The sequence below is a fragment of the Saimiri boliviensis genome, chromosome 3 (genome assembly GCF_048565385.1).
Source record: "Saimiri boliviensis isolate mSaiBol1 chromosome 3, mSaiBol1.pri, whole genome shotgun sequence".
Classification (NCBI taxonomy): Eukaryota; Metazoa; Chordata; class Mammalia; order Primates; family Cebidae; genus Saimiri; species Saimiri boliviensis.
In genome coordinates, this window is record NC_133451.1 from 69,363,593 (window position 1) to 69,379,616 (window position 16,024).

The 16,024-nt window shown below is 38.9% G+C and overlaps 1 protein-coding gene across 7 annotated transcripts in view; it reads left to right on the top strand.

The window, feature by feature from the left end:
* Nucleotides 1-12,854, top strand: part of ART3 (ADP-ribosyltransferase 3 (inactive)) — a 105,698-nt gene extending 92,844 nt beyond the window's left edge. For 3 of the 7 annotated variants that reach the window (XM_074396291.1, XM_074396292.1, XM_010342624.3), the window contains exons 9-13: nucleotides 2,818-2,850; nucleotides 3,476-3,508; nucleotides 4,711-4,743; nucleotides 7,136-7,168; nucleotides 12,457-12,854. In XM_074396291.1, the coding sequence (XP_074252392.1) occupies nucleotides 2,818-2,850; nucleotides 3,476-3,508; nucleotides 4,711-4,743; nucleotides 7,136-7,168; nucleotides 12,457-12,587 (263 nt within the window). In that variant the 3' untranslated portion in view covers nucleotides 12,588-12,854. The remainder of the gene's footprint in view (nucleotides 1-2,817; nucleotides 2,851-3,475; nucleotides 3,509-4,710; nucleotides 4,744-7,135; nucleotides 7,169-12,456) is intronic. The other 4 variants (XM_074396293.1, XM_074396296.1, XM_074396294.1 and 1 more) reach the window with 2 other exon arrangements.
* Nucleotides 12,855-16,024: the final 3,170 nt, after the last annotated feature.

Genomic DNA, 16,024 nt, shown 5'->3' on the forward strand with positions numbered 1-16,024 from the left:
CACACCTATAATTCCAGCACTTTGTGAGGCTGAAGTGGGTGGATCACGAGGTCAGGAGTTCAAGACCACCCTGGCCAACATAGTGAAACCCCTGTCTCTACTAAAAATACAAAAATTAGCCAGGCATAGTGGCACACACCTGTAGTCCCAGCTACTTGGGAGGCTGAGGCGGGAGAATCACTTGAACCTGGGAGGTAGAGGTTGCAGTGAGCCAAGACTGCACCACCGCACTCTAGCCTGGTGACAGAGTGAGGCTCTGTCTTGGGGTGGGGGAAGTGCTCAAATGTCCTCAAGGGCACTGAGACAAGAACATTCTCATAAATTACTGGTGAGATTATAAATTAGAACTTTTTTGGAGAGCAATTTAGTAGTATGTATTACTAGTCTTAAAAACGTTTATACCTTTTGACTTGTTTATAACACTTGGATATTTGTCCCAAGGAAAGTAGAGATGAACACAAAGACTTTTGTACAAAAGATGTTTATCACAGTGTTATGGTGGTGTTAGAAGACAAAACTACAACAAATTTAAATATATCAATTGGCTTTATTTGAGATTCTACAATTGGGCAACACTTTATTCCATAGAATTAAGTGTTCCATTGAGCTGAGCTCAGCAGCGATTCTCCTGCCTCAGCCTGCAAAGTAGCTGGGATTACAGGCTTTAAAGACAGAAGAGCCAAAGAAAGGAGAAGCAAAGAACTGAGTGTATTAGTTACTTTTAAACAGAACAGTAGAAAAATAATTGATTAGTTAACATCAGTTTATTTCAGGCTACCTTTTTTGTGTATAAGGATTGAAGCAGATAAACTTCATTTATCAAGCGGATTGAAGATTTTAAACTGGCCTGTTTGGGAAATTCTGTTACTTCTTTCTCCTAATTTCTTGGAATGTCAGACAACTTAGTCTAGGTCATGTGGAACTTTAGCATGGGTGATTCCATTTCAGTTTTTAGTCTGGTCTGTTGGGGCCTACTGCAGACACTTAGTCCAAAGCAATGGCCTCCTGTAATTTTTATTTGACAGCAAAAATTTAGAAACAGCCTTGGTTTCCAACCATTGAGTATTGTTAAATAAAATACTATCTATATTATGAAACACTAAACAACTTAAAAATCATGTATTTGAGGCAGGGCGCAGTGGGTCACACGTGTAATCCCAGCACACTGGGGGGCCAGGGCGGCCAGATCACAAGGTCAGGAGATTGAGACCATCCTGGCTAACACAGTGAAACCTCATCTCTACTAAAAATGCAAAAAAAATTAGCTAGGCGTGGTGGCATATGCCTGTAGTCCCAGCTACTCGGGAGGCTGAGGCAGGAGAATCACTTGAACGTGGGAGATGGAGGTTGCAGTGAGCCCAGATCGTGCCATTGCGCTCCAGCCTGGGCAACAAAGCAGGACTCCATCTCAAAAAAACAAAACAAAAACAAAAACAAAACTCATGTTTTTGAAAACATGTAAAGATATAAGAAAGTGCTCTTAATACAGTGGTAAATGATAAGATATAAAACAGCATATAAAGTATAGTATTAACTTTTAAAGATATATATGCACATACATGTATGCATAGCAAAATGATTGAAATACACCAAAAATGTTAAGAATGAGTAGAGAAGTTCTGAGATCTGCAATTTTAAGAGAATTTTAATTTTTTAATGATTTTCTGTATTTTTCCAAATTATCTATACTGTATTATATAATCAGGAAGCATACTTTATATATTACATATAATGACTATTTGGGTCAGGGTTTTGGGGTTGAATTTTTAAAAAATGAACACGAGCTGCTTAACTAGGAGAGATTCTGGGTCACTAGCCATAGTTTCTACCATCAATTAGGCTCCAGTGGGTTCAATCTCTTCTTTTTGTTACCTTGTCCCCCGCCATTTCTCAAAAGGTTCTGAGTTTTCTACTACAGAAGTCAAGTATAAGGTTAAATTAGTTTTCAAGCTGATTGTGTTTTTTTCACTAAATAGCTCTTATTCTCATCCTTAGGAATAAAAAGCCAGGGGCTCACTCTTTCACCTGGTAAATAATCTATTTACAGAGACTAGCTACATGGTTAGGAGACAGTGAGGATTCCTAGGATGAAGAACACTGTGGAAGGCCAGCACAGTGCCTAACACCTGTAATCCCAGATCTTTGGGAGGCGTAGGCAGGAGAATTAAAGTGAGTTATGATCGTGTCACTGTACCCCACCCCATCCTCCCAGCCTGGGCGACACAGCGAGACGCTGTCTCTCAAAAAAGAAAAAAAAATTACTGAGCCTGGAGAGTTTGAGGAATGAGTTAGATTAGAATGAAGGGACTTGATTTATTGACTACTTTTTTTTGTTCTATGCAATGTACCAAGCACTTTTATGCAGACTTTCCTTTAATCCTCACTAACTTCAAACCTACAAGGTAAATATTTCTTTTGTAAAATGAGAAATTGAACTTAGGAGGGATTAAGTAGCCTGCCCAAAGTCATAGAGCGAATAACTGTAATTACAATAGAGCTAAACCAAGTAGAAGTGTAAAACCAGTACTGTTTCATTCAAAAAACTGATGCATTAGGACTGCCTTATGAAGATAAGGTTGGAGAGATGAGTTAGATCATGGAAGTTCTTGAAGTCCAGGCTGAGGAGGTTGGACTGCGTCACATTGGAGAACGAAGAGCCATTGAAAAGTGTTTTTGTTGTTGCTGTTTCTTTTTTCTTTCCCCCGACCTTTTTTGTTTTTTTGAGAGAGTTGGAAATGGAGGAAGTATAGACAAAAGAGAGCATTACCAGTGTAAGAGAACTGATTAATACAAACCAATATTCACTTCTGCCTTTAGGTATGAAAATCCTTGAACCCACCCAAGTACCTGGTAAGACAACTTTTCTATTTACTCCTTGAGCCCAAGAATGAGGTGAGCAGGATTCCCCAGGCATGAAAGAGAATACTGTCACGAGACTGTTATTCATGAATATTTCCCTTATAGCTGCCTGCCAGTAATCTACAGTATTTAGCTGGGAAGAAGAGAGAAAGTGCCTTTCCTCCTGCACATTCATGTGCTCCTGGAACATTGTCTCTGGGGCGGGAAAGTTAGTTCTGCTCGGGACATGGCTGAGGGAAAGGCTCCTAGGATCTGGATGCATCAATTCAGCACCTTCCAGGTTCTACAACTAAAGGTTTCAATAGAAACCTAACTTTATGCACAAGTTGACTATTAGTCTTGGCTAACATTTCATTGTCTGTATCTCCAGGTAACAAAACACGGTATTCTCCTGGCATAGACACACTCAGTGAAGTGCTATGGCAGAAGACTCCTCTAATCTTGGTGTGGATTTGTAAAATGAGGGTTTATATAGGCAGAACTTTTAAATAAAAAGCCAGAAACTGTAGTGCAGTAGGGCCTTTGGTGCTTGTATCTCTTTAGCTTATCAGACAAGAGTTTGAAAATTATACTCAGTGGAACAAACTGTAAGTCATTGAAAACTTTTCTCATTTAGGAACGAAAATTCCAGAACCTTTTCCATTACCTGGTAAGCGACTGATAGGCATGCCAGAGGGGAAGATGCCAGTTTGGTGGTCGCCATTAGACATGCACGGGACTTCCTATGCCTCATAATTGTCATCTATCAAATGTAGCCATCAGTAGTCATATGTACAAGACAGGAATATTTATAAGGACTATAAAACCACAAAATCTCAGGGTGCAAGCCGCTGTCCAATGCTTAAAACCCTTTCTTCTCAGTTCACATAGTACTTTAAAAATATTTTTTTTGCAGGTTTTGTTATTACAAGAATGATGATCTGTTAAATAAATTAGATAGTTGGCATCTTAAAAACTATATCCAGCCGGGCACGGTGGCTCACGCCTGTAATCCCAGCACTTTGGGAGGCCAAGGCGGGCGGATCACGAGGTCACGAGATAGAAACCATCCTGGCCAACATGGTGAAACTCCATCTCTACTAAAAAAAAAATAACAAAAATTAGCTGGTCGTAGTGGTGTGCGCCTGTAGTCCCAGCTACTCGGGAGGCTGAAGCAGGAGAATTGCTTGAACCCGGGAGGCAGAGGTTGCAGTGAGCCAAGATATCACCACTGCAGTCCAGCCTGGCACCTGGTGACAGAACAAGACTCTGTCTCAAAAAAAAAAAAAACAAACAAACTATCCATCCACACATTGCTGAACTTTATCTAACACTGCTTTCAGTAGAAACTGCATGCTGTGTACAGAAACAGTATGTTTTATTACTTAAAGCTCAAGCATAGGCTCAGAGAAGAGAGTCCATCTCCTTTATATTGACCCAAATTTGTGCTGTTGATTTGGCCACAACTTTGAAGTGAACCTCTAGTGACACTGATGACACACCTTGTGCGTCTACATCTCTTCAGCTGGCTGGTCCTGAGTTTACGCAGTGCCCTCATTAGGATCTTGCTCATCACACTGTGGTTATCTGAAAGGCAGCCACTGAGTATAGTGGAAGATGAATGTGAGCTGTTTAGACAGACAGACCTGGCTTCAGGAAGGTCTCTCCTCTGCCACTTTCCTCTGGGTAACTTTGTATAAGTTATTTCACTTTCTATGCCTCTGCTTTCACATCTGTAAAATGAGGAAAGCTTCTGTCTTGAAGGACTGATGAAAGACAATGAGATAAAGTACCTAGCAAAATGAATGGTAGTAACATAGTAATAAATGGTAGCTGTCTTTGTTGTTATCTGACAACCTTTTTCTCATTTAGGAATAGAAGTGATACAACTGAACGAAAAACCTGGTAATACATTCTTTACTGGGGGTGGAGGCACCACAGAGTCTTGAGTTCTTTACCATAGTCATTCAGTTAGCTCAGTCTTACGGGGTCTGGGGAAGATATCTGGGCTGTACACGTTCCAATACCCCAGTTTGCAAGCCAGACCAGGAAAATGTTGAGAACTTCTTCCTTCAGGGTGAGCAGCAGGCCAATGTTGTTATTCTCTGGGCCAGACATCAAAAAAGGCACTTGATCTTAAACTGGAACATTTGGCTTCCAGCTGGACCTGTCTAGTCCAGAATGAGGCAGGAGGCTTCCCAGGGTGAGGGAATCTGTAGACATAGAAATAGCATCATCCAAGAACTATGAATGAGGACTGTGCACCGTGCCAATATTGGAACCAGCCATTCTGTACTCCTCACTGCACTCTGTATCCTCCAATAGGTCACTAGATTTTGCTGGGACTAGTGTATTGTGCTGTCTCCTGGAAAACTGCGTGTAGCTTTTTAAAAGGTGACATGAAAACAGTACACAGGATCTGATTTAGTCCAATAAGGTACATGTTATTGACACTTCAGAGATGAGAACATAGAACATAAGAAGGTTAAGGAATTTATAATAGGCTAGAAAGAGACACCCAGGACTCAAACTTTTCAAGCTCTGTTCACTTTGTGGTACACTTGTATTCCAGCCAGTTTTAGTTATTAACCCCTATCCTGGGCTCCTAAAACTGATATTTGGCTTCAGAGCTGTTAAAATATGGTGATATCATAATATTTCAGTGCTGGACACACACTTGGTAGTACAGATGGTCTCCAACTTACAATGGTTCTGTAAGAATTAAAGAGGAAAGAAACATGAAAAGGTGGCTTGCCAGTTAGGACAGATTTATTTCAGAGAAAACAAACCTGAGAGGCACCTTCTGGCCAAGTTAGGTCAGAGGCACACTCTCTTACAGACTAAGAGTTTTCAAGGATTCATGGTGAGAGAGTCTGTCAGAGGCTTGAACTGCTTCTGTGTCTCTTTGTTGTGCTTATCTGGGAGGAAGAGTTGTGTGTCTGTCCCATACAACTTTCTACAGCTGCAGGCATATCCCCAAGACTGCTCTTAGCTTCCCTATCTTAGTGCACCTGAAGGGAAAGGAATGTGCTTATTAAGGCCCACTGTTTTACTGGGGCCCATTGTATGAGGGTGAAGTTTGGCAGTTACCCAAGAGACTTTCCCGCCACCACCTTCTGTGCCCAAGCTGTTTTATTTGTGTTTTACTGTTTGCTCTTTCTGTCCACCTGTAGTTAGAAGAGAATTGATTTCCCTGAAATGCAGGAGTCTAGAAAGGGAGCTAGAACTTAAAAAAGTGGTGGTGTTTGTCTGAGATGACAGTGTTTCTCCTCTGTCAGGTTCGGCTTAGGATCTGTTGACTTTGCAGTGGTCTGAAAGCCATACACATTCAGTAAAAACCATACTTTAAATACCTATACCGTTCTCTTTTTCATGTTCTGTACATTATTCAATAGATTACATGAGATATTCAACATTTTGTTATAAAATAAGCTTTATGTTAGGTGATTTTGCCCAACTGCAGGCTCATGTAAGTGTTCTGAGCCCGTTTAAGGTAGGCTAGGTTAAGCCATGATGTTCTTGTAGATTGGGTGTGTTAAATGCATTTTTGACTTACGGTATTTTCAGCTTACATTGGATTTATTGAGACACAACCCCACCATAAGTCGAGGAGCATGTGTATAGCATAGTTATTCGGAGCAAATTTGAAATTAGATATTTCTAGCACCAGTTAACTCTGTGATTTTATGCATGGCATCTCTCAAAACATTTCATAAATGTTTTAAGGAATATCTATGAAATATGGATAATTATACCTGCCTAATAAGACTGTTAAGAAGTAAAGGTGACAATGTACTTAAAGCATTTGCACAATGCATGGCACACAGTAAACTCTCAATGAATTGTAGTTATTCATGTTGTACTTGAGAATCTGAGTTCAATATGTAGAAAGTACCATTTTGTAAACAAAATTTTAACTTTTATTTTAATGTAAACACATATTGATGGTAAAAAAAATTCAAAGGACACAAACTCATCATTTTTGATGAGAAATGACAGATACACGTGAGGGGAAGGAAGGCAGCAAACCACACGGCCATGTGTGTACCTATGCAACAATCTTGCATGTTCTTCACATGTACCCCAAAACCTAAAATGCAATAAAAAAAATTCAAAGAGCGCAGATGAGTACAAATTAAACCCGTTCCCCAACCCCACGCATACCCGTAAACTTATTACCCTGCTCCTCAGACCCACTCCCCGAGATAACCAAGTTTGCTTAATTTTTAATCAGATCTTTGTCTTCTGGATGAACAGATGTACAGTGTAATTAACTCAAAATCTCTTTGTATTTTAGAAGATAAAAGTCAAGGAAATATCAACAATCCTAGTAAGAAATATCTCATTTCCTCAGTTGATAAATGCTTGCTTCTGTAATGTAGAAAAAGTGAGAAATTTATTTTTCCTTATAAAGGGAACAAAGTTGCAAATGTTTAAGGCATCTTAATAACAGTATAATGTCATATCCAAAAGCTTGTGTGTGCATGTGTGTGTTGGGGACAATATAACTTTGTTTCTTAAATAATCATTTTCTATTGTATCTAGAGCAGGCGTCCCCAGACTTTTTACACAGGGGGCCAGTTCACTGTCCCTCAGACCGTTGGAGAGCCGCCACATACTGTGCTCCTCTCATTGACCACCAATGAAAGAGGTGCCCCTTCCTGAAGTGCGGCGGGGGGCCAGATAAATGGCCTCAGGAGGCCGCATGCGGCCCGCGGGCCGTAGTTTGGGGACGCCTGATCTAGAGTCTCTACTCTTTATAACAGTGGTTCTCACCAGTCTGGAGACTGGGAGCAAAATATAAAAAGAAAAAAAGAAAAAATAGATTGAAAAAGAACAGTGATTCTCAATCCTCTCAACCCGATTCTCCCTTTTTATAACTAGTATTTTATAAAGTCTTTATATTACCCTGACAGAATAAGATGCACTTGTAATAATAAAAACCATAATGTCATATGTAATTTATGTTAAATTACATATATTCCAATATGTAAATGCTTAGTTTATACTAAGAGGTTTAATAAAGTAGACAGATGTTTACATTTATTTATGCAAATAAATTTGGGTTGAAGAGAGTATTGGAAGCTATTCTATACAGGAAGTATAAGAAAATGAAAGTGAAGAAATAGAGTAGATACTAAATAAAAACTGAGTTTAATGTTTATTAAAACTATTAAAAATATTTTTTAATACATAAAACTGCTTTAGGTTTTGAGTTTATTTTAAATAGGTTTTAACTTACATGTATGTCTAGCAGTACAATTGAAAGTTGTGCAGGAAGTCAGCCAATTTTTCAGGGTCCAGGACTGGAGCACTGCAGGATATTTAGTCCTCTACCTCCACCCCACTGTTGGCAATGATAAAAAACAAAAAATACTCTCGACAATTGTCCAAACTGCCTCTTGGAGCAATACTGCCTCCTGAGAACCACTGGTCTATGGTAACATACCATCATCATGCATTGCTTAATGATAGGGATATGTTCTGATTAACGTGTTGTTAGGTGATTCTGTCGTTGTGCAAACATCACAGTGTGTACTTACCCAACCCTAGATGGTAGAGCCTGCTACACATGTAGGTTACATGGTACAGCCTACTGCTCCCAGGCTATAAACCTTTATAGTATGTTACTGTATTGAGTACTGTAGGGAGCAGTAACACAATGGTAAGTATTAGTGTATCTAAACATAGAAAAGGTATGGTAAAAAAATAAAAGATAAAAAGTGGTACAGATGTACAGGGCACATAACATGAATGAAGCTTGTAGGCCCAAAAGTTGCTCTGGGCGATGAGTGTTGAGTGAATGTGAAGGCCTGAGACACTACTGTATACTCTTGTAGACTTTATACATACTGTACAGAGGCTACACTAAATTCACTAAAAAATTTCCTCAACAGTAAACCATAGTTTAATGTAACTTTTTTACTTTATAAACTTAATTTTCTTTAACTTCTTGATTCTTTTTTGTAGTAACACTTAGCTTAAAACACATTGTAGAGTAGTACAGAAATTTTTTCTTTATATCCTTATTCTATAAAGCTTTTTTATCACCTTTTTCTTTAACCTTTTAACTTTTATTAACAACTGAGACACAAACATATAGATTAGTTGAGGCCTATAGAGGGGTAGGATCATCAGTATCACTGTCTTCCACCTCCATGTCTTGTTCCACTGGAAGGCCTTCAGGGTCAGTAACAGGCAGCATGCATGGAACTGTCATCGCCTATGATAATGGCTTCTGGAGTATCTCCTGAAGGACCTGCCTCAGGCTGTTGTATAGTTAACTTTTTTTAATAAGTGGAAGTGCAGTCTAAAATAATGATTAAAAGTATAGTAAATACATAAAACAGTAACATAGTTGTTTATTGTCAAGTGTTATGTATTGTACATAACGGTAAGTGGTATACTCTTATACAGCTGGCAGTGCAGTATTTTATTTACACAAGCATCACCCCAAAAACGTAATGTGTGACAACGGCTATGATGTTGCTAGGCAATAGTAAGTTTTCAGCTCTATTATAATCTCTGTCATATATGTGGTCTATCATTGATGGAAACATCGTTATGCATTGCATGACTGTACTAATGCATGCATGCATCTGCCTATCCATTTCTCCATGTTTATACATCTAACTGCATGTTTATAACTATGGCAAGTAAATTGATGAAAGGCTTTCACAGATCTTACTGGCTATTTTTCTTGGTTTTATTTATGAAATCTGAGTGGTGATCCCATTTGGATACTTTCAATCAACACTTCCCTATAGTTTAAACAAAAACAGTTACCTGAGTTTAGAGCAGCATGAAACAGTTTATCCTACGGATGGACTCCACTGCCCCTCTCCACTAGTTCAAATGAAAGGGAAGGAGTTTCTCCAGCAATATATATATGAAGGGAAAAACATTTATTTATTTTTTATCGACTTGCAGAGATTAGTGTTTAAAAAACAATGCAGCTATAGTTAGCCCTCTGTATCCTCTGGGATTCAACCAACTGTGGATCAAAAATACTTAGGGGAAAAATAATACAAATTAAAAAACCCATTCAGTGTAACTACTTACATATCATTTACATTTTATTAGATATTATAAAAAATCTAGAGATGGTATAAGGTATACAGGAGCATGTGTGTAGGTATATGGAAATACTGTGTATGCTATTTTATTTAATTAGTTTATTTTTGAAACAGGCTGCTCTTTCACCCAGGCTGGAGTGCAATGGTGCAATCTCGGCTTACTGCAACCTCCGCCTCCTGGGTTCAAGTGGTTCTCCTTCCTCAGTCACCCAAGTAGCTGGGATTACAGCATGCCCCACCATTCCAGGCTAATTTTTGTATTTTTAGTAAAGGTGGTGTTTTGCCATGTTGCCTAGTTGTCTCAAAGCCCTAGCTTCGAGAGATCTGCCTGCTTCAGTCTCCCAAAGTGTTGGGATTCCAGGCGAGAGCCACTGTGCCCGGCTGTATATGCTATTTTATATAAGGGACTTGAGCATCTGTGGATTTTGGTATCCTCAGGAGTTCTAGAACCCATCCCCAAAGGATACTGAGGGATGACTGTATATCCAGTTGTATGTTGGTGGTTATCTTGTTTGAAATAGAAGAGACACAGAGTTAAATTTTACCTTGCATGTATACAGAAAATGGAAATAGAAAAATTGCTAAAAAATGCTAGAGAACTTGAACAACATAAATAAAATCATTATCATGATTTTTTATTTATTTTAACTTGAACAAGATAAAATCATTATCTTGCCTACATAGAAATGTAAAAGCATGTGAAATCCTAGATAAAACCTACAGTCATGCCTGTAATCCCAGCACTTTGGGAGGCTGAGGTGGGTGGATCACAAGGTCAGGAGTTCAAGACCAGCCTGACAAACATGGTGAAACCCTGTCTCTACTAAAAATACAAAATAAATAAATAAATAAATAATTAACTGGGCATGGTGACACACGCCTGTAATCCCAGCTACTCAGGAGGCTGAGGCAGGAGAATCCCTTGAACCCGGGAGGCGGAGGTTGCCATGAGCTGAGATTGCACCACTGCATTCCAGCCTAGGTGACAGAGGGAGACTCCATCTCAAAAACAACAACAAAAAACTTGAGAGTTGCAGACCTTCACACATAGTCCACCCTTGAACAACACAGGTTTGGACTGCATGAGTCTACTTATACACGGATTTTTTTTCAGTAAATATACTGGAAATTTTTTTTGAGATTTGCATCAATTTGAAGAAACTTACAAACTGCATGGCCTAGAAATATTTAAAAAAATAAGAAAAAATATGTCATGAATGTATAAAATATACGTAGATACTAGTCTAGTTTATCATTTACTACTATAAAACATATGAAGGGAAAAACATTTATTTTTTATCAACTTTTTATCAAAACATACACAAATCTATTGTAAAAAGTTAGTATTTATCCAAACTTGTGCACACAGACCGTATGTGGCACCATTCAAAGTCAAAAGAAATGTAAAGATACGGTATCTTAACTGCATAAACTTAACTATAGTACATACTGTATCACTGTAATAATTTCATGGCCACCTCCTGTTGCTATTGCAGTGAGTTCAAGTGTTTCAGGTATCCTTTTAAAATACTATGTGTTGCTCAACGTCTCTGAGGAGTTCACTGCCAGTAAATTGCACATCACAGTAAAAAGTGATCTCACAGTTCTCGTGTATTTTTTGTCATGTTCGGTGCAATACCATAAACCTTGAATAACAGCATGGGATTCACAGGAAGTGCCACTAGTGATGCTGGAAGTGCTCACAAGCAGAGAAAAGTCATGATGTTACAAGAAAAAGTAGAATTGCTTGATCTGTAGATTGAGGTCTGCAACTGCAGTTGCCAGCCATTTCAGACAGACAATTCATCTTGTAAACATGATATAAACTTAGGGTATTAAGATATACAGTACAGTACTATAAATGTATTTTCTCTTCCCTATGATTTTCTTAATATTTTCTCTACTTACTGTAAGAATGCAGTATATAATACATATAACTTTCAAAATATGTGCTAATCAATTATTTTTATATTTTTAAAAATAGAGATGGGGTCTCGCTGTGTTGCCCAGGCTCAAACTCCTGGTCTCAAGCGATCCTCCTGCCTTGGCCTCCTAAAATGCTGGGATTACAGGTGTGAGCCACCCTGCCCCAACCAGAATACAGTATATAATACATATAGTCTGCAAAATATAACCTAAAAAGCAAGCATGGTATGCATGATGAGTGATCCATCTACTAGATTATATAGCTCAGTGAGTAAAAATTCTAACTAACAATTTATTTTATCAGTAAGGCTTCCCAGTCAATGGTAGGCTATTAGTAGTTACGTTTTTGGGAATCAGGTTACATGTAAGTTTTCTTCTTGTGGGGATTGGCACCCCAACACCCATATTGTTTCAAGGGTCGACTGTATTTGGAAATATAGCCTGAAATCTGTAATGAATTACATTTATTTGAAAATTGTTCTTGGCTGGAAGTATTTCAGGTAAGTTTCTAATTCAACTTTAATGTCATTGTTTAGATATTCAGGATATATTGTATAGGTGAATGATACTTGATACAAAAAATGATGTGTCAGTGACTGTGTATTCTTGTTAACAGCTCCAGGCCCAGTTCCTGTTCCAAGTCCCAAAAGCCATCCTTCCGCATCCTCGGGCAAAATGCTGCTTCCACAGTTTGGGACGGTCATTTTAATCAGTGTTTCTGCTATAAATCTCTTTGTTGCTCTGTAGTATAATACACTGTTTATCTTTCTTATTCTTTACTTGAAATAACTATAGAGATTCCATAGGAGATCAAAAGGAATGATTTATTTTCACTTGTTGGCCAAAGTCCCTTGATAAAATGAGAATTGTATATTTGTTACTCATTTTGCAAATTCAGAAGTTGGTCCAGATATACGTCACAGAATTAACTTTTCACTTCTATACTAACCTTATATTTGAAAAAATCCTGAAAACTGTATATTTGATTGAATTCAATAAAAGATTTTGATTAGATATTTCAGAATTGCCAGTATGCTCAATACTGTTACTGTTTAACATGAATTTAATATCTGAGTTAGAACTTTAAGGATAGTCTAAAGTTCTAATAGTCATGTCTTAGTCTGTTTGTATTGCTGTAACAGACTATCATAGACTGAGTAACTTATAAGAAACAGAAATTTATTTCCCACCAGTTCTGGAGGCTGGAAAGTCCAAGATAAGGTGCCAGCAGACTTAGGTCCTGGTGAGGACTGTCTTCTCACCATCTCACATGGCAGAAGGGGTAAAACAGATAGAGCACTAATCCCATTCATGAAGGCTGCATCCTCATCATGATCCCCAAAAGCTCTGCCTCCTAAAATCACCATATTGAGTGTTAGGATTTCGACATGAATTTTTTGAGGACACAACTGCTCGTTTGTAGCACTTGGTTATTACTTGCTTGGGTAACTGCGTCCAGTTATCTAACCGGCTATATGATCAAGGACCACAGACACGCATGCCTTATATATGCAGTCACTAGTGGGAAAGAAAGCTAGCAGGATGACTGGGCCTATCTTTAAAAGGCTGACCTTAGGCCCTGTCTGGTATATTTATCTGGTTGAACTAGCAGCAATATTAAAACATGAAAAATGAAAGGTTAGAGAAGTGAGCATAGTATGCATGATGAGTGATGCATCCACTAGATGATATTGCTTAGTAACAAGTCTCATCAATTAGACCAACTCTTCCTACTGTAAGGAGGTATGCAGAGGGACAGAAACTCCTATACTTGGTTACATGGGTAAGAATGATGGACATCCCCATCTTCTGGGCCAAGGAGAAAATGTGGACAATGAGAGAAATTCTTGTCCCAACACTGTTGGTATTGCAATATAATGGGTAGGAAAGAATGATGAGAGGGTAGTAGTGTAACAATTTTGCATGCCATTAACTTGGCAATAGTAGCTGCATACTTCTGGCAGTCAATCTGGAAAGAAACATAATCAGTTTTAAAGTCCCTAGTCTTGGCTAGGCATGGTGGCTCAGGCCTGTAATCCTAGCACTTTGGCAGGCCAAGGCAGGACTGCTGGAGTCTGGGAGTTCAAGACCAGCCTGGGCAACATAGCCAAGACTCCATCTCTACAAAAAACAAGAAATATTAGCCAGTTGTGGTGGCACATGCCTATAGTCCCAGTTACTCAAGAGTCCGAGGTGGGAAGATTGCTTAAGCCCAGGTCAAGGCTGCAGTGAGACGTGACTATGCCACTGCATCCCAGCCTGGGTGACAGAGAGACTTGTCTCAGAAAACCCCACAAAAATTCCTACTCTACACAACTGTAATCTATACAACTGAGGAGAAATCTCTTCAGTGGGTTCTCAGAGAATGGACTCCAGATACGTAGTGCATCACACTTTTCACCATCCCCATGGTGAAATACAATAGCAAGATTCATGGGGCTGTTTCTTATGACACCTGTCAATATAAGCCAAAGCACCATAGAGAAGTGCAAAGTTAGAGCATCTCAAGAGCAGTCAACTTGATACAGCCCAAATATATAGTGTATAGTCAGAAATACTGTTTAAAATGATCCAGTGGTTAAAGACCTACTATTTAACATATGATGTGTAACTCAAGGTTTCTACTATTTTAAATACTATTGACGTACTAGGGAATTCTTAATACTACATGATATCTGAAGTTTTTTGTTGTTCAATTAACATGCTATTTATTTTATAAAAAAATGATAGCCGTGTGTGTGTGTGTGTGTGTGTGTGTGTTTCTTTTTAATTGTACTTTAGGTTCTGGGGTACATGTGCAGATCATGCAGGATTGTTGCATGGGTACACACCATGGCAAAGTGGTTTGCTGCCATCATCCTCCCATCACTTATATCTGGTATTTCTCCCCTCTTTATCCTTCCTCACCCCCCACTGTCCCTCCCCTTGTCCCCACCAGCTGACCACAATGTGTGATGCTCCCCGCCCTGTGTCCATGTGTTCTCATTGTTCAACACCCGCCTATGAGTGAGAACATGCGGTGTTTGGTTTTCTGTTCTTGTGTCAGTTTGCTGAGAATGATGGTTTCCAGATTCATCCATGTCCCTATGAAGGGCACAAACTCATCATTTTTTATGGCTGCGTAGTATTCCATGGTGTATATGTGCCACATTTTCTTTATCCAGTCTATCGTTGATGGACATTTGGGTTGGTTCCAGGTCTTTGCTATTGTAAACAGTGCTGCAGTGAACGTATATGTACATGTGTCTTTATAATAGAACAATATAATTCTTTGGGTATATACCCAGTAATGGGATTGCTGGGTCAAATGGTATTTCTATTTCTAGGTCCTTGAGGAATTGCCACACTTACACAATGGTTGCACTAATTTGCACTCCCACCAGCAGTGTAACAGGGTTCCCATTTCTCCACATCCTCTCCAGCATCTGTTATCTCCAGATTTTTTAATGATTGCCATTCTAACTGGTCTGAGATGGTATTTCTCAATGTGGTTTTGATTTGCATTTCTCTAATGACCAGTGATGGTGAGTATTTTTTCATGTTTGTTGGCCTCATGGATGTCTTCTTTTGTAGTGTCTGTTCATATGCTTTGCCCACTTTTGAATGGGTTGTTTTTTCCTTAGAAATCTGTTTTAGTTCTTTGTACATTCTGGATATTAGCCCTTTGTCAGATGGGTAGATTGCAAAAATTTTTTCCCATTCTGTTGGTTGCTGATTCACTCTAATGACTGTTTCTTTTGCTGTGCAGAAGCTGTGGAGTTTGATTAGGTCCCATTTGTCTATTTTGGCTTTTGTTGCCATTGCTTTTGGTGTTTTAGCCATGAAGTCCTTGCCTATGCCTATGTCCTGAATGGTTTTGCCTAGGTTTTCTTCTAGGGTTTTTATGGTGTTAGGTCTTATATTTAGATCTTTAATCCATCTGGAATTAATTTTGGTGTAAGGTGTCAGGAAGGGGTCCAATTTCTGCTTCCTGCACATGGCTAGCCAATTTTCCCAACACCATTTATTAAACAGGGAATCCTTTCTCCATTGCTTTTGTCAGGTTTGTCAAAGATCAGATGATTGTGGATGTGTGGTGTTGCTTCTGAGGCCTCTGTTCTGTTCCATTGGTCTATGTCTCTGTTTTGGTACCAGTACCATGCTGTTTTGATTACTGTGGCCTTATAGTATAGTTTGAAGTCAGG